Genomic DNA, 23296 nt, shown 5'->3' on the forward strand with positions numbered 1-23296 from the left:
ATATTATCAACTCATCTTAACCTTTTTTTTTAAATAGCACATGTTTTTATTGCCTGTAGTAGTTGTAAAAATTTTAATTTTGATTAAAGGAAGGATTGATCTTATGCATTAAATTAATTTTTGTCTCAATGATGTCATTACTTTTTGTTTCTTTTTTCCTAGAGATATTTCCTCTTAATCATTCCACATTATATATTTACAATTTATGAAATATCACAGCATTCCATCCAAAAAATTTTGTAATCATTAAAAAAAATGCAAATAAAGATTTTTGTTCTATTTGTATGTTTTTTAACAACATAATTTCAAAACTAAATATTTCGCCTCATTTCCATAAATATTAGTTTTGTCTATGAAGCAGTTTAGGAATAGGAGCATCCATTCAGTGGACTTGTATAGTTAAATTAAAAATTTGAATTTATTGAATTATAAAAACAAGAAACGGCTAAGAAAGGATACTAGAAATCCTGATTGTTTCACTAGCAAAGAATGCTGATTTTTTTTTAAAAAAATTTTTTATATAACTCATTTACATTTTAAAATATATTTACGTAAAAATTAAAATATCTAAGAAACGAAAAAATGATTGAAATAATTGCTCCCTCGTATTCTATTGAGTGTTAGAAAGAAATAGTTGGAAAGAGCTATCAAATGCAATCAGTGGAGCAAGTACCATTTGGCTAGCTATTCCAATTAATGTCCTAGATTTTTTGATCTATAGTGGTCAATTTTTTTTCTCGTTTTTTAACTAAAATGTTTCAACAGAACTTCGTTAAGCTGTCAAAGGTTTAGCAAATCTCCATAGTTCTACTTTATGTTTCAAGTGTGATTGGTCTGTGTAGTTCATTGGCTCTTAATGAAAAACTACAGATGACATTTAAGTTTAGGCATGTGGATAATAAGTATCGTTTTTATAGCTTGATTTATTATTTTTCATAATGAATCTTTATAATCGAATAACAAAATCATAAACCCTCAAAATAAAAAAAATATTTCCCGAAAAATAATTTAATTCGCTAGAAAACAAAAAACAAAATAATTTACTGAAATCGGACTATTACTAACAAAGACCACTGTTGGGCAACATTTAGCTACAGTTAAAACTAATAGCGAATTAGCAACAAATTCTAGATAATTTAATTGCCTAAGCATTAATTAGACAAATATTAGATAAGACACCGAGAATTTTTGTTTCAAACTTAGAACTCAAAGCAGTTCGAATGGACACATCAGATACTTTATTATTTGTTATTTACTGAAATAATAAAATAATTAATTCGAATAATACACCATTCGGTGATCATTTTCAGCTAAAACTTCATCATAATATATTTTTAGTTTTAATCACCTATTGGTGGCAACTTTCATAATCATTACATTAAAATTAAAATTGTGATGTATTGATTTCGAGCGTGATTCTCACTTTATAGAGCATAAAATTATATTTTAAAGAGCCGATTTTTCACTTTTTATCGATTTTCTCGATAATGGCTCAAACGATTTTGATTAAACTTGGTATGTCAATCAGATTTGAATGAATCTATCTAAATAAAATAGTCTGGCTTAAGTGTGGATTTTTCAAAAAGTCTCCCTCTAAAGTACCTTTAGTTTTGTTTGTTTCAAATAATTTACAATTTCGAATTTTTATTCGTAATAAAAAATGGATAAATAAAATCTATGAAAGGATAAATAAATTAAGGAGATAAGAAGGAAAATATTTTTTCTAGATTAAAAACACTTTTCTGGAAATAAGAGTAGTACTATAGACGTATTATATACGGTTGGATAGCTAACAAATAAAATCGTAGAAAGTTGTCAAGAAAAAAAAAATGAATCAATAACACAAGAGTTCTAGCACGAGATGACTAGATGACTGACCCCATAGCATCATTTGCAATAATTTCTATAGAGAATCAATAACAATTTAACTTATTTTATTTTATTTTATTAACATTTAATAAATGGTTGAGAAAATAATTTGAATTTTAAATAACTTATACTTATACTGAAATCTATTGAAATTGAAACTAGTAAGTAAATTTGTGTATTGTATGGCTCATTTGGAAAATTAGTAAGGAAGAAAGTATATCCTTAGGGAATGATTTAGAAATATCTGTTCTGAAATGAGTGAGAATTAATTTCAATTCAAAAGAGGATGGTATAAGTTTTGGAGTGCGCGCATCGCACCAGAAATTTAATATTATTACTAAATATTTGCATTAAATGTCTCATTGCACCGATATTTAATAATTATTGCACCGATTGCACTGATGTTTAATAAAAATGCTATAAATAGCTGCTAATGACTACGAAATCATGAGGGAAAATATCAGATTCCTGATATTTCTCAACTATCTTTAACGAGTCAAACCAACTTTGTGAGCAAGTTTCTAATATCTCATGGTTCTTAGAAGCCAAGTTGCGAAACTCAAGTCCATAAATATGCGATAATTAACAACTTAGGGCGTGTATCCGTTGGCTTACATGTTTTAAACATAAATTTGGACTTTCGTTGTTCGGCCTAATAAGCTAAGGAGCGTAAATCCGTAACTGGTTCAGGGGTGACTTGTTATGTCACTCCGTTACGTAAAGACAGCCGAGCCTTCATTAACTAGCTCGTCCCCTTCTCTCATTGTAAGTTGTTAATCAGCTACGCACCTGACCCACATGTGCGTTCTCGTTATTGGATTACACTCAACTCTTTAGAGTTTCCTTTATTCTAGTAAGGAATATTTACAAGCTCAACTCAAAACTGCATAGGTATTATTTATCATGGGAGAGGCTGTTAAAGTAGTATGTCAAAAAATGGTCGAAATCGTTTATTTTTATACGGAATAAAACATTTTAAAATTATACTGATTATAAAACCATTTATAAATAGTTCTTTTGAACTATTCGCAAAAAATAAATGTTTCGGGGGAAGAAGCTTGTCAATTTCAAAATTTTCTAAATCCTATCTACACCGACAGTTGTGCAAGGGGGTGATTTAGTCAGAATCATGCTCGACCACCAGATTTTTATCTGATTAATGGTACCACCTTCATGAGACTGGGTGGACCCCAGAGAGCTCGTGAACGCACAGTGTTGACTCACGGCTACAGTGAAAAAGTAAATAATTATCTGCCATAACCGCATTCCAACCAAGACCTTGGAGTTAGTTGTACAGTGCATTACCAATGAGCCACCCGCTCCCACATAAAAATAATTATTCGAGTGAAACATTTTTATTTGAATTAAAATTAAAACAAAAAAACATTATTCGAATTGAAAATGTATTTTAATAAACAAAAAAATATTTTTAAATATAAATAAATTAGTTCATTGAAATCTATGAATATTTTTAAATTTCACTGCTTTATTTGAATAGCGGCACATTTAATAAAAACAAATTTTCTATTTATTTTGTTTGAGGTATTCCATATACTGTACCGTAGACCGGAGTTTGATAGCTTTAAAAAAGTCTGTAGGACAATCTCAGTAAAAAGTTAACGCGGTATTAAGTACTATCTTTGTAATACGTTCAATTCTAAATAACATCAAAACAATTTTTTGTAAGCTGTGCCATTATTTATGCAAAGCACCTATATATATACTAGTGAATTTATAAATTAAAAATTAATGTATTCAAGTTTAAATATGCTCAGGATTTTAGTAACCCAATGTTTTCCCATAATAAATAAACATTAATGTAGTATAGTTATAATTAGATGATAAAATTCACATCATATTTACTTTCTACTGTTTTTGAGTTCTTAGATATTAATATGCACATATTTTAGCGATTCAATGTATTTTGTACGATCAGATATTAGCATAGTGTGAATAATAAGATAATTAACATATAACTCTCGTCGTATTTACCTTCCGAAGCATCTAAAACTTAAATAAATATTGTTATATTATTTACGACTACTCGATAATCCCTTGGTATACGAGTACAACGAAGGAAATTGGACCGTTCTTGTTTCTAGCATTACTAAGTTCAGAGTCAATATTGCAACCATTTCCCACAAAGTCAAAGGACCTTACAACCCCAATTCAAACAGCAATCAGTCTAATCTCGTTGGCTCGAATGCCCAAATTCAAATTTAGATTACCCTTGTTATTAGTCCACGTGAGGCAATGACGTCGCTATTGAACCCTTGAACTGGCCCAGGCAACGACTTATCTTCAACTCACATCACGAAGAAAAAATGCAAAGTAGTCATCTGATTATTCGTAAAGAATTCAATTGTTAAACTCAAACTTCTTGAACGATATTCGTTTTTAAATAAGACAGCAATTGTTTGAATAAAATAATTTGTATCCAACTTAAGGCTCAGTCATTCTTTATTATTAGTTTAAATGTTCAACGTACAAACACAGCTATGGTATAACAAGAAATGAGAAGGATCCCAATAAAAAGGCAGAATAAAGCAGCATGTATCTAAAAAACAACATCAATTTGATTTGATTTTGACAACACGGTAAGTTGACATAAAGAAAATAACACATCAAAACAAAAATACTTGAGTCTATTTATACACCAGAAAACATTAATTATACATTGAATTTCAAATTTGAACCAACACTGCAGAAATTTAAAAAAAAAATTAATTTTTGAATAATATGGTTAAATTTTATTTTACTGTTTACAATTAACTTTAATAGGGTTTTTAATAATAAAAGGAAAAAGAATTTAGACCAATATTACAGTTTGTAATAAATTGATTATATGGCTCGCCAGATTATAAAGAAAATTAAATGACATTGTTGATCAATGAGTGATAATATTGTAAGATAAATTGTAATTAAACACTTGAAATTTAAATGAAAAAGTGAAAGGATAGGAACTAATAAATTAATATGATAGATGAGAGGAAAAGATGATCTGGGGTACTAATAGAAAAAATCAGCGGTCAGTAGAAAAAAACACAAATAAACAAAAGAATATTTATTTGTGTAGACGTTTCGACCTGGTTTTCAAGCCTTCATCAAGGAGTTATAGGCAGAAATTCTAACTTAAACTCAAACATGATTTGTATAATAATACGTATTGTATTATAATATGATTGATTATTCTTTTATTGTTGTCATGGGTTAAATTTACTGTAATTATTTTACTTGGACAGAATAGCCTGCAAAACATTTTAACAGTTAAATGTGAGGTATTAATTTATAGTTAAAGTATTAGTTATAATGTTTTTCAAAATTGTTAATAATTAGTATATAATAATGGCTGGTATTTTATAGTTTTGTTGAGGATGGCCAGGTTGGTCGATACATTGGACAATTAAAGTATTAAAAAAGATTTTTGAGACTCAAAGGAATACAATTTATTTTATCTAAACAATCAAACCAGTCTCAAAGAATTGATAAGATTATATATAAATTAATTAGTTGGTTCATTTAATTATTTTAAAAAAAGAAAAGAAATCGGGTAAGACTTTCATTCTTCTCATATTTAAATTGAACGGCTCATACAGAAAGAGCTTGAAAACTGTTTCCCTTCCCCTTAAATTCCATACCAGTAATAATATTTTCGATCAGTTAAGATTCTACTTGGGAGTACAGGTAGCCGCGGGGTAAGGCCAGTAGCTACTTACTCCAAGGACCTGAGTTCGAATCCGGCTGAGCAGATAATTGTTTCTGTTACACTGTAGCCGTGAGTCAGCCCCTGTGGGTTCTTGGGGCCCTCTCGGGGTCCACCCGGCCTCTTAAATTGTGTAAAAATCTGGCGGTCGAGCGTGATTCTGACCAAACACCTACTTGCACAACTTTTGGTCTAATAATAGTTCTTCCTTGCAAAATACTGAACCCCTGACCTTCATGGGTTCTTGCGGTACAGATTTTAATTTTTTTTTTTTACTTTCACTTAGTTATACTTTTTCCCTTAACAATTCAAGAGAGTAAAATTAATACATAGCGTTACAGGGGTTTGATGAATAATACAACTGAAGCTTTTTATCAAGAGCTTTAAGCAACTGAAGGGAGATTATTAAAGTTTTATTTGAAGCAAATCAGATCCTCTCTCCCGTATCCCTCCTATTTTTTCGTCATTTACAGGCTGTGATTCTCGGTTTTTGGTAGCATTGTGAACTATTTTGAAAAATTTGACACATGGAGAATGATAGAGGCACAATTAAAGTTTTTAAGTATAGACATTTAAATTATAGAGCCTATAATATGAATGAAATTTCTTATACGTTTTGTTTTATATCTCCAGTTCTAATTTGTTAGGCTAAGGTAAATTTTGTGCAGTCAGGACAGTTCTAACTCCCTACAAGGTTTCATGCAGATTGTAAGTATCATATTGAAGCATTGCATTTTCTGATATTACTGAAAAAAAAAAATCGCTATAATGAATCTGAATAACCTTTTATTAACATTGGACCCTCATCCCTAAGTGTGACTAGCCCTTAACTATCTGATAAGTCCAATAGGCACGATAAATGTTTTAATAGGAACATACGTTAGAAAAAATGAGGCTTCTGCAGAACATGTATTTAATGTTCGTCCATTATTTGTGTTATATCTCTTTCATTCTGGATTTGCAATATACGTAGGACTAAAAGATTCACAACTCTTTAACTTTAATTTTTTTTCTTAAATTAATTAATAGTGGTTATTCACTTTTTTATGAGTATACGTATAAAAACTGAGAGTGGCGGTGGCTCAGTGGTACTATTCTACTAACGTCAAGGGTCCAGGTTTGAATCTGGCTGTGACAAATAATTATTTATTCTGTTACTGTGGCCGTGAGTCAACCCTGTTGTTTCGGGTAAGCATATGGCGGTTGAGCGTGATTCTGACTAAATCACCTCCTTGAACAAACGTCGGTCTGGTAAGAGCACTTCTTTACAAAGTACTATTTTTGGTTTGACTAATTATTAAAAAATAATCAATAGTGTTGGTTTGGGAGCCCTCCCAGGTCCACCCAGCCTCATTAAGTGGCTACTCTTTTATGAGGGATATTGGGGGAATTCTAGTGGTCGAGCGTGATTCCATACCATATCCCAACCAAAGTAATGTTTATTATATATTCGTACAAGAAGATATATTCGTACCATCGTATGGACAGCAAACAATGAGCTGAGGCTTTATGTTGAAAAAAGTAAGGCCGTCCTCGCCGGTTCGAATCATTATCTTTATTTCCTTCCTAGTTCCCCCCTACTCTGCTTCAATTTCCGGCCTTTTTCTTCCACACCTCAGTTAGAAACCTTGTAGTAATTTTTGATAACACTCGTCATGGAATAACCATGTATTTTAAATTACCCGAAAATATCCTCAAACAGTTCCTGTGTTCTCGTGATTCTATGTCAAGTACAACCCGTCAGCCCTGGTTTCCATCATCTTCGGCCATTTTGATTATAGATGCCTTTTATTTAGTGGATTGTCAGGTTGATAAGAAATGAGACATAAGATACTAATGAATTGCTTGATTAGATTCGTCTTTGGGATCCTAAGATGTCCCCATGTCTTCCATTGGTATACCGTGTGTGCTAAATTGGCTTATCCATTTGTGGGATGTCAATAATTCCTAATCTTCTGAAATGTCTATCTCTTACCTTTAGGTAAAAAAAAAAACTCCCCACACTCTTAATTTGTTCATTCCTTGTTCCTCTATATACAAAATTTCAGACCCAAAAATCTGTATATAGAATGACTACGTTCAAAAAAAACATTCCTGCGATCTCTTTTTGTAATTCCTTACTCATCTCCATTCATAAAACCACAAACTTAACCTTATTTAATCAATAATTATTACTCCATCTCCTCAATTATCAATTTTTGAAATAATTGGAAGAATAAAGCTGCATATATTTGTATTTTATATGTTCATCATTTTATTGTAATTAATTTTATTTTATTTTTTGTACAAACAAGTATGTGTAACTTTATATTTTATTCTTTTCACATTTTTGTCTTATAATTTTCACACATTTATCTAAGAATTCTATAATTTTATTATTTATTATACGAAATGGACTAAAGTTATGCTTGAATAAAATTTACCCTTTATTTCATTTCATTATATAGTATAAACTATGTTACAATTCAAAACCTCAAGGTTTTGTTCTTCCCTTCCAGTCACGTTTCATATCCATAAAGGGCATTAGAAAGTATAGTTATGTTACAATAGTAAACTACATAGTTTAGTGAAAGGTTAAAGTCACCTGAAAATATTTCCAATTATTTTTTGTATGTTGAGATATTTAGAATAATATTTTTTTTCTTTTAAAAGAGATAACTTGTTATACATACTTGATTTCATATATATATTTTTTTGAGTTAAAATTTAAATTTACTTTCTATATAAGTGTGTTATACTTAGTAATATTGGTAATTTCACTTAACTCAGTACTGTCAATTACAAGATTACTTAACTTAGTAACTATGAATTAACCCATTTTTTCTTGATGATAATATTCTCTGATTTTTATTTTAATAGTGGGCTCCAGGTTCTTGAATTTTTCTCTTTACTCAAATGTATTCCCGTCTAAATCAAAATCTTCAGTCATAAATTTTTTTTTCGATTAAACAAATATTTTCTTTTATTCATATTTTTTACGAGGCTTTAACTAGAACCCATCAATGTTGCATTAAATGTAATAAATTCTGCATCTTCAATTTACAATAGAAAATCCCTTTACTCTAGCATAGGAATTTTTCGTCCTAAACCTCACCCTGTACGAAATATTTGTCATATGACGTATTTCTTTATCAAATTAAATAAAGTTTTAAATTGTACTCATCATAAGAAATGAATATGAAAATAAATGAAGTGGGAGTGAATAGTTCACGCCAATTCCAACTTTTGGTCATGTTTACAATGCCACTTTTTTAAAAAGAAAACTGAAGAGACGTAATAAATAATTATAATTTGAGAATGAAGAAGATTTGTTGACAAAATCAACTCTTAATAATTGTTTTAATTAAACCTGATTGGACACTGAACTTCAATTCCAAATCTATTAAATACTCTGGGATGTAATTAAAATAGATAATGCATCGTTTCTGATCAAGAGCTAAATATCTGCAAAATTATAACTCAATTTGAATATTTATTATAAAGTACCTTCAATATTTAGTAATTATTTTTTAAAGCAACGTTAGTAACAAGCTTTTAAACAATGTTGAGTATATTTAGTATTATTAAAACCAGCTAGTTTATACAGAACCAAGACCACCCATTCAGCAGGGCTTTAAAGTCCTGAATTGCCAATTAGTCCAAAGAAGGCCAATTTCTCTCACGAAAGTCTTGTTAGAGTGAAAAAAAATTACAATTGCCCCGATGACAGAAGACGTGGGCAGAGGTCGACCCTTGACCCTCATTCATAGCTCTTAATAATATTTAATGACTATAACTCACGCTCAAAGCTCTCATTAGAGTTACTTCCCTTCCACCACGTGATAGAAATTCGGAACTAAGCTAGCTCTTGCGACAAAATTCACCCCAAAAGAGATCGGAAATAAGATCCTACCCTTATCAGAACGATTGTTCGGGTTCTTATATATTTTTTTATTTTTAAATTTATAAATTATGAATTCTTGAATTTCTTCACGAGCTTTTTACAATAACAATGAAAAACTGAAATTATTTTTTAAAGATGGCTAGATTGCCTAAATAAATCAGAAACTAAGAAAACGCTGAAAATTGTTGGATTATCAAATTAAAAATATAAGATAAAAACTAGATATCTAGCTTATGTAATTAATAAATCTAGTAATAATGATAATCTTTTTAATTTATTCTGGGACTGATCCCTTTAAAATAACATTAAAGGTGTCTGAATTAGGCTTTAGATCCTTAGAGTAAAATATAAAATTTCCACAATAAAAAAGAAATTATAAACCATTATAAGTATAATAATAATAAATTTTATAAGATAAAAAATAAATAACAATAATCAACAGAATATATAAAGCAAAAATAGAACAAACAAAATAAAACCATATATCATATTACAAATCATAAGGTGATTTAACTTCTAATAAAAAATGAAAAAGAATCAAATACAAGTAAACTGAAAATAATAAACAAAAAGGTACAATTACTGTTAATATAAATATTTAAAAGTGTAAATGAAAATCAGAATTATCAAATACGGATGATAAATTAATAAATAATCCAACATAAAAGGTAATGAAAACAAAAATAAAATAAATCCTCTAACAAATGATAAAATGATAATCGCTATAATAATGACTATCATTTTATCATTTATATTATTTCTCTCTCCAACCGTCTACATCTTATTTGAAACTTTTGCTTTTTTATGGAAATGGGTGCACAGAAAGTGGTTGAAAATATGTTTAATTGGTTATTGCAGTTATGTTTAATAGTAATACCATGAACTTCTGTATTGTATCTATCCCATACATTGTATGATAATAAACTGGGCAATTGTTAGAAGTAATAAATGTGAGAAACGTGTGAATCAGATTTGGGTTTTATCTATGAGCTGTACAGTTGAGAGAGCTGTTTTGAATAATTACCAGTTATGATGAGAAAAAAAAATGTATACAATAGGAAAAAGGCATTGCTTTAATTAAGAAGCCATTTTTAAATTTTGAACATTCATATTCTAGGCAGAACATTTCAGGCATCATCATTTTACCATACTTCTGCTGCATTTAATGTCCTTTTTTTAAATATTATTTCTTGAAAAAATTTGTAAATTTGCTTAAGATTATATTATAATTATTTTGTATTTCTGTATAATTCACTTTAAAAGTAATTTATTTATTTCTTTGCATATTTTACTTCAATAAATTATATATTATCATCAATTATAATAACATTAAAATGTTAAAAAATAATGGTGTTAAAAATTTATTATGAATGTAAATAAATAAAATAATAATGATTTCAGATCACAATTTTTTAACATTAGCTTCATCTCGTTCTATTTAGATATTTTATCGTTGAAAAATGATCTGATTGAAATAGTAAAAATAATTTAATTGCCAATTTAGCATCAGTGATTCAAATGGGCATTTAAATTTGTTAAATTTGGATAATTAACCAACCAATGAAGAAGTAGTCAATTTTGATCTTAGAAGAATACACTTTAGAGGTATGACAGCAGACAGACCCATGGATAAGGAAATAACGTTTAGTAATATATCGATATGACCTAGTTTCATAAATTATCCTCATGTTCATGCAATAATTAATGTTTAATCAAAACGATTATATATTTATTTGGTTCAACTTTAGATATTATCAGAAAATTATTGAATAAAATGTTTTAATAATAAAACAATGATGTAATCAATGAAAATATTTTCTTTTTAGGTTTTTATGGCATTACAAATTTGTATTTATATTTTTTGTGCATATTCTAATAGTTTTATAATATATCCAATGAAGCAATTTGATTTTTATTTACAGCCCCCTCGGCCACATCCTGGATGGCAAGTTCTCCAAGCGGTTGACTTCGGCCCTGCTTGTCCCCAACCCACCAGATTTACAGGTGCTACAAAAGGAATTAGAGATGTTCATGAAGACTGTCTTTATCTTAATATATATACCCCTTCAGTAAGAAAATGTTAACTTTTCATTAATAATGGATACTATGCATTTATTTTTTATGAACTGTCAATTAATAGAGTTTTGAATAATTAATAATCATTATTGATCATGTACATCTTTGGAGTAGATATTAATTTAATGATTTCAAAAGTAAAACAAAAAATTTTCCTTTCTCAATAACTTACATTACTCACTTAATCAGGCTTACAAACCATACTTATTCTGTTAATTCATGAAACCAATAAATAGTTACAAAATCAGCTGTTACTAAAGTAACTTTACGAAGTTAAAAATTTCATAAGTAGACTAAAGCATGATAAGTTCCAATGTTTGGCATTTTCAAATCAAAAACTCCCAGATTCTTTACATCACGTTTGATGATGGAATGAGGCAATGTTGAAATGAATTGGAATGTCCTAAACAAAATATTGTTACTTATTGTATGGAAGTGGCAGTCAAGAAATATTATACATTATTGTGGTCATACAAAAATATTAGAAAAACTATTTTGTGGTAAATGATGTCATCCCACTTTGCAGGATAATTACTCTTCTTCCAGGATTCAGCCCTAATGAAGCCCTGCAAAGTAGAGTCAAGTGTTGGATACTAATAAATTGTTTTCTATTTTTTTTTCACCATTCTTCGGCCGTCTCCCTACGATCATTGAATACAGTCAACTAATAGTCTTCCAATTGAAACTTATATATTTTTTTCATTCAAATCATGATTCTTTTTTCCTTTGCTGGAAAAAATTTTTTCCTATCAGTTACACTAAACAAATTAAGAAGTACTTTATATTAATTATATATATATAAAAATATATTATTTATATAAATATTCATTAATGTTTTAGATGACTAACTTTGCCATTGCCCACTTTTTGCTATAGTGTGCTCCTTTACTAATTTTTTCCTTAAAGATATTTCAAATTCCTTAAAATTCTTTTTAATATCTTAAGTATTTCTTTGATAAGTTCCTCTTGGAGAAAGTTTCCACTTTGGAATATATTATTTAATGTTTCATTTTACTATTGCTCTTTGTATATTTTTAATTTTTTTTTATTTATTTTTTAATTTAATCCATATAATGCTACAAAGAACCAACCAACAAAAGTTTTTCTTAAATATATACATTTATCAATAATTTTTCTCAGAATTTTCATTTTGAAGCTTAAAATTAAGGCACAGCATTCCTCTAGATCACTATTGGATAAAGATAGGGCATTGGATTTTATTTAAGAGCAAAAAAATTATCGATATAAATTATAAAATGCAAAAATAAAAAAAAATGTTTGGTTTCTCATTTCATTCAATTATAAGTAATTTTATTCACTGATATGAACTTCATAAATTAATGTCTTATTATGTCATACACAAAAAGTTCACATTACAGTCATGATTATAATTATTCTTTAAATTATATAACTAATGAAATATGATTTCAGACTGGATCAGGATTGGCTCTACGATATCCTGTCATGGTGTATATTCATGGTGGTGAATTTCAAACTGGTGCTTCAAATCTTTTCCAAGGACATATGCTAGCTGGTTTTTATGATGTTGTCGTTGTAACATTGAATTACAGGCTTGGTGCTCTAGGTAAATAAAAACTACCATTAAGAATCATGAGAAAATATAAGTATAAAGAAAAAATATATAAATACATAATGAACACAGACCAAACATTTCGGATTTACTAAATAAAATAAAAAACTGATTTCTAGTTTTGTTAAATTTATCTTCTTATTTATGGGTTTCTATGGGAACTTTCCCAGAATATTTTGAAAATAATCAAGGTCCCATAATATAATACATTATAACTTAAACTGTTATAATTTAGGTGGTTTTTATTTTGTCTGGTTGAAAATTTAATTATATTTCCAATAAGCAGCTATAGTGTCACAGAGGTTTAGTTTTTGAGTTGTTCAAAAAACAATTGGTTTTTAAAATAAGTTTTTTTACCACTCAAAATAGATATTTTTTTTCAAACCCTACCTTATAGGACATTCACAGCCTTAGAAGAATGACATTTAAAATTTTAGCTTTGTAGAATTTGTCATGGCAAGATTAGACCAATGTACGTAGTGAAGCTTTTCATTATACGGTTACTGCTACTACTCGGCTCATATGGACCATAGCGAGATGCTTTATAGCCTAAAGCCTTTCTCAATTGGGGGTCTTTCTAACACAAAATTTTTTGTCTGAGTTTTTCAAATGTGCCTGGTAGTTCTTGAGATTAAAACATTCATACAAACAAACTTTTTAGATTAAAATCTATAAAAGTATGCATTTATTTATATTCTATATATAAATGTAAGCATGGAAAAAATTAGACTGATTGAATATTTTTAAAAAATATATAACATATAACAATTGTATATTTTCATAATTATTAGACAATTAAAACTGTCATGATCTTAAACTTAATAAATAAAAGATTTACACATTAAAAGTTCTGAAAATATATTTGAAATTACTAATGCAACTTTGCAAAAATCATTGAAAACTATTTTCACAAAAAAACAATTTCTAAAAACTGGGTAGTATGCTTCAGGAAACTTTTAGACGAAAATTAAACATACGTCATTATTTCTTAAATTTGTCCACGGTTATTTTATTAAATGTTTACTCAAATTTATATCATTAAATATTTTCAAAGAAATTAGGAATCAGTTTTAAGAAATAATAGTTATTTGTATTAAATTTTCTAACTTATAAATGGAATTTCAGATAATTTATTCTGATATAAATAATCAAAATAAAAATTAATTCAAATAAAGGCTGTAAAAACTTCACCAAGATGCACTCATCACATTTATTTCTACGACATTTCAGCTTATAAACCATCTTTAAGTTATCAATTGTGGACTAATACCCTGCATAAAATAATATTTTAACTAAATGTAACTCCTCTAATTTTATTTCAATTCAACATGTTTGGTATGCGTGAAGGCCAATGTTGCTCTTGTAAAACTATAATATTAAACATATATAACTTGATGTAAAACATGATTGATCGATCTAATGATTGGTTATGTTCCAAAACATTATTGAAATAAATATGATGATTTTATCATTGGTGAAGTTGTTAATGCCTTTATTCATATTACTATAATTTCACTGAAAACTCTTTTATGCTAGAATTAATTCATTTAAAAGGTTTAATTTATTGGAAATCCTATTCAAGAAAAGTGATAATAATTCTCAGAATTTTTTTTTTCATCAGCAATTTTCTTAATAGTGATTAAATAATACGAAAAAATATTATAAAGTTTCTTTTTAAATTTATTGACCGATTCTTGACTAATTTACTAAAAAAATATTTGTAGGTTTTTTAAGCACTGCAGACCAAAACTCCCCAGGAAATTATGGAATTCTTGATATCGCATTAGCTCTTCGATGGATTTATGAAAACGTTGCATCATTCAACGGTGACAAGGATTCAATAACATTGTTTGGGCCAGGTGCAGGAGCTGCTGCTGCTGGTTTGTTGATGGTTAATCCAAGAACTCAGCACATCATTTCTAAAGTTATAGCACAGGTAAATATTTAAAAAAATTTTATTTAATTTAAGTCACTGTAGTTGACTTAAATTAAAATAAAATTTATTCAGATTAATTTTTTTAAATGCTCGACCACCAGATTTTTACCCAATTAACCTAAGGTAAGGGTACACACTTTATGAAACTAAATAGACCCCAGAGGGCAGACTCAAGACTACATTGAAACAGAAAACAATTATCTGCTACAGCCAGATTCGAACCTAGGTCCTTGGAATTTGTGGGAATTGGAGTTTTAAAAGTTTTATTTTTTTAATAATTATATTACATCGTGTTAGAAACTACTGTTAGTTCCTTGAAAAAAAACAAAAAAACATACAAGTGTAGGAACACTTTATATTTTTCCATTAATAATTTTTGCACGTCTACTTACGAATTCTTAAATTCACCTCTTCCCATATGTAAATTTTTTTCCGAGAGTTAAAGTCATTTTTCATTTTATATCTATTTGAAATATTATCTTTTATTTTTAATTATATTATTTCAAAAATTTTTCGAGACCAGGTAATATTTATCAATAAATCAATTTAATATCCAAACACAGTCTCAACACTATTTATTTATTTGTCCTACGTTTCGGCCCTTCTAGCCATCCTCAGGGACATCTTCAACATAAATTTCCTCTCACATTAATTATTTTCTACTTGCAGGCTATTTTGCCCAGGTCAATTTCTTTATTTAAGTTAAAACCTCTCTATTTAAATAGGTCAGTTATATGGTGTGGGTTTTTATAGTGTGGACAATATTATAGAATAAATAAATGAATGTTTTTTAAAATTTAAATAGAGAGGTTTTAACTTAAATAAAGAAATTGACCTGGGCAAAATAGCCTGCAAGTAGAAAATAATTAATGTGAGAGGAAATTTATGTTGAAGATGTCCCTGAGGATGGCTAGAAGGGCCGAAACGTAGGACAAATAAATAAATAGTGTTGAGACTGTGTTGGATATTAAATTGATTTATTGATAATTATCTTTTATGTCATAGATTCAATAATTTTGAAAATGTTTTATATTTTCTTTCAGAGTGGTTTAAATGTAGATATTGTCTGAGAAATTATGTAATTATATTAATTTTGTTACCGTTATTCTTAGAGGCATTTCTGTCCCAAAATGAAAGTTATATTTAATTTCTAAATGAGAAATTATCTCTTATGGCATAGATTAAAAACTTACGTATGATATCCTCATTTTTCTTCCAGAGTGGTTGAAATGTAGGATGTAGTCTGAGAAATTCTATTATTATATTAATTTTGTTAGTGTTATTCATAAGGGTATTTCTGTTTCAAAATGAAAGTTATTTTTCATTTCTAAACGGGATATTATCTTTTATGTTCTCATTTCGAAACTAACGAACAATATCCTCGCTTTTATTTCAGAGTGGATCAGCTCTAGCAGACTGGGCCTTAATTCAAGACAGATATAGAGCCCAGAACACTAGCAGGGTGTTTGCTCAACAGCTTGGCTGTAACATTGACTCGTCTTATAAACTTGTAGAATGTTTGAGGAGTCACAGAAGCTTTCATGAACTTGGAAATGCTGAATTTCAGGTATGTTTCACACATAAATTTACATAAAATAAAATAAAACATTGACAGATGTATAAAACATTTTTTGACCGCCACAAAGACCATCTTCCTTTATTAACTATATAAGTTCAACTAATAATCTTCCGATATGATTCAATACACATGTGGCCCACAATATTCAAACACAGAATCCATCTTTAAAATTACTGACCTACGGTACAATGTTTATCCCAGCATCACTAGAACTTGAGCTCTTACTTCTATTCATTGTATTATTCTTGTGACATCATATTTTTCTTCTTGAGTTAGTTCTATTTTTCCTGCCTACCTCGTTTTCTCGAATTCTTCAATTTTCTCTGGTATTGCATTTCAAAGTCTTTTCTCTATTTAAATAAAAGAATCCCCAATCATAAATCTAACTTCAATAACCTATGCAATCCACACAAGTGCCTCACAGATGAAAAAAGAACAATTTAGTTATAGAACATAATTTTAATCATTTTCCCATCCCCTTTTCCTTTTACTCTATATTTTCTCATTCCTAGTTTAGTTTATAAAAAAAATCACTTTTATATCAAAAAAACATTCAAAATATTGACACTAACTTTTTTTTTTAATAATATACCCATAGTATAAGGATATACACTAGAATATAAAAAGATTTTGTGGAAAATCGATGATTTTCCGTGTGAGATAATAAGAGGCCCGGGTGCGGTCAAAGAAAAACTCAAATAGTCGTAAAACTATTTATTGTGAGCTCATAATAAATATTTTACGACTATTTAAGTTTTTCTTTGACTGCACTTGGACCATCTTTCTTTTATTGTAAAAAGATTTTATATTTTCAAATTCAAAAACATATTGAAAAAAGTAGTTCTATCTATTGCAGTTACTGAGATAGTTAATAATTTGTTAAATGAACTCTAAACAAATAAAAAAAATCTTAATTTTTTCATCAAAATTTTGATGAAAAAATCTCTTTTACAAAATTGTTAAATTTTCTACTATATTAGTCTCTGTTTAGATAATGCTAATGTTGGAATATCTATAAGAACATCTGCTTTTTCTAATATATATTTATTTCATTTTTAGCCCCAAGTAGGTATGTTCCCATGGAGTCCTGTGCTTGACAAAAACTTCACACTCCCTGGAGATGCTTGGTACGAAGGCTGGAAGCAAGGAGATTGGTTTTTTGCTAACTACACTCCTGAGGAATTTATAAAGAAGGGTTTATTCAACAGAGGTCTCATGTATATGACTGGTGTCACAACTCAGGAAGCAGCCTACTTAATATGTAAATTATGGCTTAATATGTTTCTTTTGAAAATAATTTAAAAATAAAAATCAATTTAGGCTGATCAATTTTCATTACATTACATATATATATACATAAAGTAATTATCTCCCATGGACGTTCTTGTAAGACAGTTTTTTGTCAATTCAACTCTTTTCGTAAATAAATCAAACGTCTTTCTAACTATTTGAAAATTTTAGTTTTCAAATTAAACATTCTCCTAATTTAATCCTACTCAAAATAACTCATAAATTATTAGGTTTTGTTTGGTGTAAAAGTGAAATTTGAAAAAGATAATAAAGGCCAGATATTTACTTATTTTAATTGTTTTTATGTTTAATAGTTATAGTTGTTTCCATCAAAATATGTGAAAACGAATGCACTTCGAATTTTGACCAATAGTGCATGTCAGTATAGTTAGTTTTATTTTGTAAAAAATATCTAAGTTTACTAAAGTGAAAGATTTGTTTTAGTTTATTTTAAACCAATTTAAGCCAGCTTTTGAAAAGTTATTGTTTTAATAATATACCGTATTTAAAAGGATTAAATATAGTTTTAAAAAATATTTGTTTATCATTATATATTTTTAATATTTGATTTATACAATAATTTAAAATTAAAATATACCTTTATTATTTACATTTTAATGTTTCCGATCACTTTTATTTATTTTTTTTTTTTTCAAAATACTAAATAAATTATAAAAAAGGTTTTATTCAAAAAGGCTACTTAGACTGGTGATGAAGTTAATTTGATGGAATAAAAGATTTATTTGTGTTTTATAATGTTTTGTTTGTTGGGGAAAAGTTTAATTTATTTCATAAATAATTAAGGCAGGCTAAAAAGTGCAATACATTGAATTAAGTGTTGACATAGTTAATAGGTTTAAATTAAGTACCACATTCCCTGTTGAGAATGATAGTAACAAAACTGCAAAAGATTAATTTTCGAGTTAAAACAACCAAATGACACTAGTATGACATATGAGTAAAAGTGATGAAAGTTTACTTCAACACCTTGTCTAGAGATTGCAATATATGCCCTGAGAGAGTAGAACAAAATTTGTTTCTTTAAGGATGGGAGTGATACGGGTCAGTTTTGGTTGTATGTAGTAAATGTAGTAATGTCTAGTAAACATGCTAAAAATTAATGAAAAATGAAAATAGAAGGAAAGCTGTAATTTGATTTAGTTATCTTCTTATGATGGATTTAGTACTCTTGCCATGTATGATTTTCAATCAACATAATAATTAAGCTAAAATTTGTTCTGCTTTTCATTTTATAACGAGTTAATATAACTTATTATATGTAGGTTTGTAAAGTTACTAATGTCTATATTGAAATAACAATTCACATAGTAAGTAATTAGCTTGCCTCCTGAAAAATATCCCTTCTGTTTAACAGTTAAGCCAATGGTTCCCAAGCTTTTTAAGCGGAGGAACCCTTTTGGTTCTAGAAGCTTATTATAACTCCTTTTCTTGTTTCTGAAAGCTGAAAATAGATACTTAATATTTTTTGTTTTTTTTTAGAAGACAATTTTCTAAATTGTATAAAATAATTCAAGTTTTATATTATTTTTCAGATAACAATGAAACGCTAGCCCCAGAATATGAAATAGATGAAGAGTGGTTTGACAATAAGATCCGTGAGCTGGTTCTACGTTACAATTACACCCTCAATCGAGATGGTATATACCGTGCGATAAAGTACAGGTACACATATTGGCCAGAACCTAATAACCCTTTGAGAATACGAGAACAGTATATAGAGGTAATTATCAATTTTTGTTTTGTGATATCTTTGTAATATTTATTAATGTTTTTAAATTTTATCTTTCTGAATTCCACAGATGATGTCGGATTTCATTTATAGAGCACCTACTGATAATATAGTGAAATTATTAACTGAGCAACACGTGCCAGTTTATATGTACGTAATGAACACGACAATTGAAGCATTTAAGTTTCCTGAATGGAGAAAAGCGCCTCATGACATTGAACACCTACTGCTAACAGGGGCACCTTTTATGGATGTTGGTATGTCTATGAATCAGGCAATGTGATATATTAACTAAAGAAGTATATGTATATTATATATATGGTTCACTACCTCTTAAGCGGAATTCTATCTTTCTTTACTGATAGATTTTCAATAAAATAAAATCAAAATAGTTAAGAATTTTTAAGATGCAAAATCTTCAATCTTATAAAAAAAAATTTTATTTAAAAAAAATTCCTCACTTGGGACAAGACTAACCTTAATTTCGTGAATGATCAATCTATACTAATAAAAACCAAAGAGTTAACGCCCTACTGTTTCAGAAATTACTTGTCTGGTTTGAAGTATCTATTTTATATTTCTTCTACATCTTTGTATTTTATTGTATGCAAAAATTTTATATATACTTATATATAACTAAGTTTTGATTTTGCTTTCAGAATTTTTCCCTGTTAAGCCAAGACTAGAGAGAAACATGTGGACAAATAATGACAGGAACATGAGTCATTTCTTCATGAAGGCATTTTCTAATTTCGCTAGATATGGGTAAATATTAATGAAATACATTTCCCAAATTTAGCAAATTGTTTTTTGTTTTTTATATAAAAATATTGTATGTAGCATAATTTAATAATCAGGATACAGGATATATTTTTCTAAAAATTAAATGTAGATCTAAATTTACTAATGACAATGATCTTTTAGTCTTGTCTACTGAAGAATGTACATTGAATATTAATATCTTAAATTTTGAAAAATTATTTTTAATTGTTTGTATTATTGTCTGAACAATGGTTACTGCTATCTTATTACTGAACTATGTTAATAAATATCACTTACATAATTTAAAACTCAATTAAGAGGTGTTTTGTTTTGGGGTGTGAGGACTTTTCAAAAAGAAATTAAAATTACCAAATACTACATTTCATCTAAGTATGAAAATAAACCAAACTGCAAATGTTGATATTTGGTTCTGATTTAATCAAATATTGTCATACAAAATATTGTTCATCTCTACCCTAGAAGATTGATTTTATAAACTCATACTATACTTCACAACTCTGAACTAACTGCTAAATACACCCTAAAGTTTCCATAAAAATGGATCAGTAGGTCAAGGAAACTAGTGATGCTTAAAGTAAGGGTACAAAAAAGGACAACTATAGTCCATATTTGTAATCATTTTTTTTAACTCTTTTTTAATTACTCTTTTGAATCTAAAATGTGTAAAATATATGTAATTTCAAAAGAAAAAAATATACTGAAGTGATTATCAAACTTTTTCTACAATAAATAATTGAAAATGTTATAAATTACAATGAAGTATAAAATGCAATATACTTTGATGAGACTAAAAACATTTTTGTTCACGCTGATAATTATTCCTACTTTCAATAGATTTAACTTTAAAATAATATCTTCCTATTATGAAAAAAAGAATTTATGGTCATTTATCATTTCTTTTACTTAGGAATCCAACACAGACTGAAATCTTAGGTCTTCATTTTGAGCTTGCAAGACAAGGCGAATTGAAATATTTGAATTTAAATACCACATTTAATTCAACCATATACCTCAATTATCGACAAACTGAATCAGCTTTTTGGACTTGGTACCTCCCTACAGTAATTGGCATCCTTGTGCCCACCTATCCACCGTTCACTGAGGTAATTTATTTTCATTTTTATCTGCAATTCTTACTTTTATGAAATTAAAAACTCGTATGATGCATATTTTATTGGAGGATAAAAATAATAACATAAATCATTAATTAATAGATATGTAGGGTGTATTAACATAAATCATTAATTAATAATATTTTATCTATACAACTTATAATAATTGTTTTGTTGTGCTGTATAATGTAGTGAGTCTGATATTTCTTTTATATTGCAGTACTGGTGGGAACCAAAAGAGCCTTTGCAAATTGCGTTCTGGTCTATGTCTGGTTTTAATCTTCTTCTTATAGTTATAGTTGTGATTTTCTGTATTTTGTGGAGAAATGCTAAGAGGTAAGTAATTTTTTTTAACCTAAGTTGGTCTTATAATTAATTTACAGTCATATTCTTAGTATTTACTTTTATTAATTCCAATCAATATTTTGTTTTTCTAATTGCTGCTACAGAGATTTGGTAAGTTCTGATTATTTAGTTTACATTTCTCGATTCTTAACATGTGTCTACTTTTTTCATTAGATGTGGCTCAATATTTAAATAATTATTAGACCTTTTCAAACTAGAAAAACAAAATCGGGGGGTGCGGTCAGCAAAGAACAACATAAATAAAAAACTTTCTCCTCCCTTAAATCATCCTTTCCCAATTTCAAATCACAAATAAATCTTTCTCCTCCCTTAAATCATCCTTTCCCAATTTCAAATCACAAATAAATTTGTTTATTTATGTTGTTCTTTGCTGACCGCACCCCCCGATAAACTTCTTCAAGCATTAATCTACGGTCAACTATCTACATCTCATTAGAAAAACAAAACATTCTTTTGAAATTTGGAACTTTCAAAGTTTCTTGAAAAAAATAATTGTTTTACAGAATTTCAGCTTATCATCATAGATAATTTTATGAATTTAGTACATACATAAATAAACAAATGTGATGATGGAGTGTGTTGACTAAATTCCTTGAAACAAGATTGTTAAAAATAATTTTTAAATAGATTAAACTATTTATTTTACTAACTGAAAAAATATTTGCACTTAAAATTAATTTAATGGAAAGAATGATGAAATTTATTTTTAAATTTGATAAATTAATTTTTATTTTGAATGAATTTTACTAAACACTATTTTTCATTTATTTTTTTTTTTAAGTTTAACAATGGTTGCATATTTATCATTCAGTTTTCTCTGAAATGAAGATTATTTTTTTTATAATTCTGAAGCTACTTTGGCTTACCTTTGAGATGTTAGAAAAATATCAAAACATGTATAGTTTTTAAAAATTCTGTTTGTGTTTTTTTCCCTAATAAATCAAAATATCGATATTAAAATTTGACTATTGAAAACTAATATTTAATAAAACATTAGTCCAAGGTTTATAAGGAACCCCCGTCTTTCTATCTACAATGGCTGTGATCTACGCAATGCTTTCAGACTAAAAAAAAAGATATAAAATATAAAAAATATGGATATTGATGGACTACGGATCCATCTATCATTATTATAAAAATATTGACATTTTGTTCTCGATATTAGATATTGTTACATCAATATTAAAAATAATATCTAATATATTATTTAACATTATCGGTTATAAATTTTCAAAAGAATTAATTCAAAATAACTTTCTCTATCTAACTTTATTAGAAACTCCATAAATAAATATATGAGCTAATGAAGACATTTTTGTAGTTTACATTCTTATTAAATGAACTTACTCCGAAACTTA

At 27.9% G+C, this 23296-nt stretch overlaps 1 protein-coding gene across 1 annotated transcript in view; it reads left to right on the top strand.

Annotated features, from left to right (window-relative positions):
* Gli (carboxyl ester lipase-like protein Gli) overlaps nt 1-23296 on the top strand; it is an 85741-nt gene that overhangs the window by 58389 nt on the left and 4056 nt on the right. Inside the window, exons 2-11 of the mRNA XM_067053429.1 lie at nt 11378-11524; nt 12963-13116; nt 14847-15058; nt 16455-16625; nt 17697-17898; nt 19481-19668; nt 19748-19934; nt 20337-20442; nt 21368-21563; nt 21793-21908. Coding sequence (XP_066909530.1) covers nt 12996-13116; nt 14847-15058; nt 16455-16625; nt 17697-17898; nt 19481-19668; nt 19748-19934; nt 20337-20442; nt 21368-21563; nt 21793-21908 — 1499 coding nt within the window. The 5' untranslated portion in view covers nt 11378-11524; nt 12963-12995. The remainder of the gene's footprint in view (nt 1-11377; nt 11525-12962; nt 13117-14846; nt 15059-16454; nt 16626-17696; nt 17899-19480; nt 19669-19747; nt 19935-20336; nt 20443-21367; nt 21564-21792; nt 21909-23296) is intronic.

This window comes from Halyomorpha halys, unplaced genomic scaffold (assembly GCF_000696795.3).
Source record: "Halyomorpha halys isolate HHAL.00 unplaced genomic scaffold, Hhal_1.1 Scaffold1013.1, whole genome shotgun sequence".
Taxonomy (NCBI): domain Eukaryota; kingdom Metazoa; phylum Arthropoda; class Insecta; order Hemiptera; family Pentatomidae; genus Halyomorpha; species Halyomorpha halys.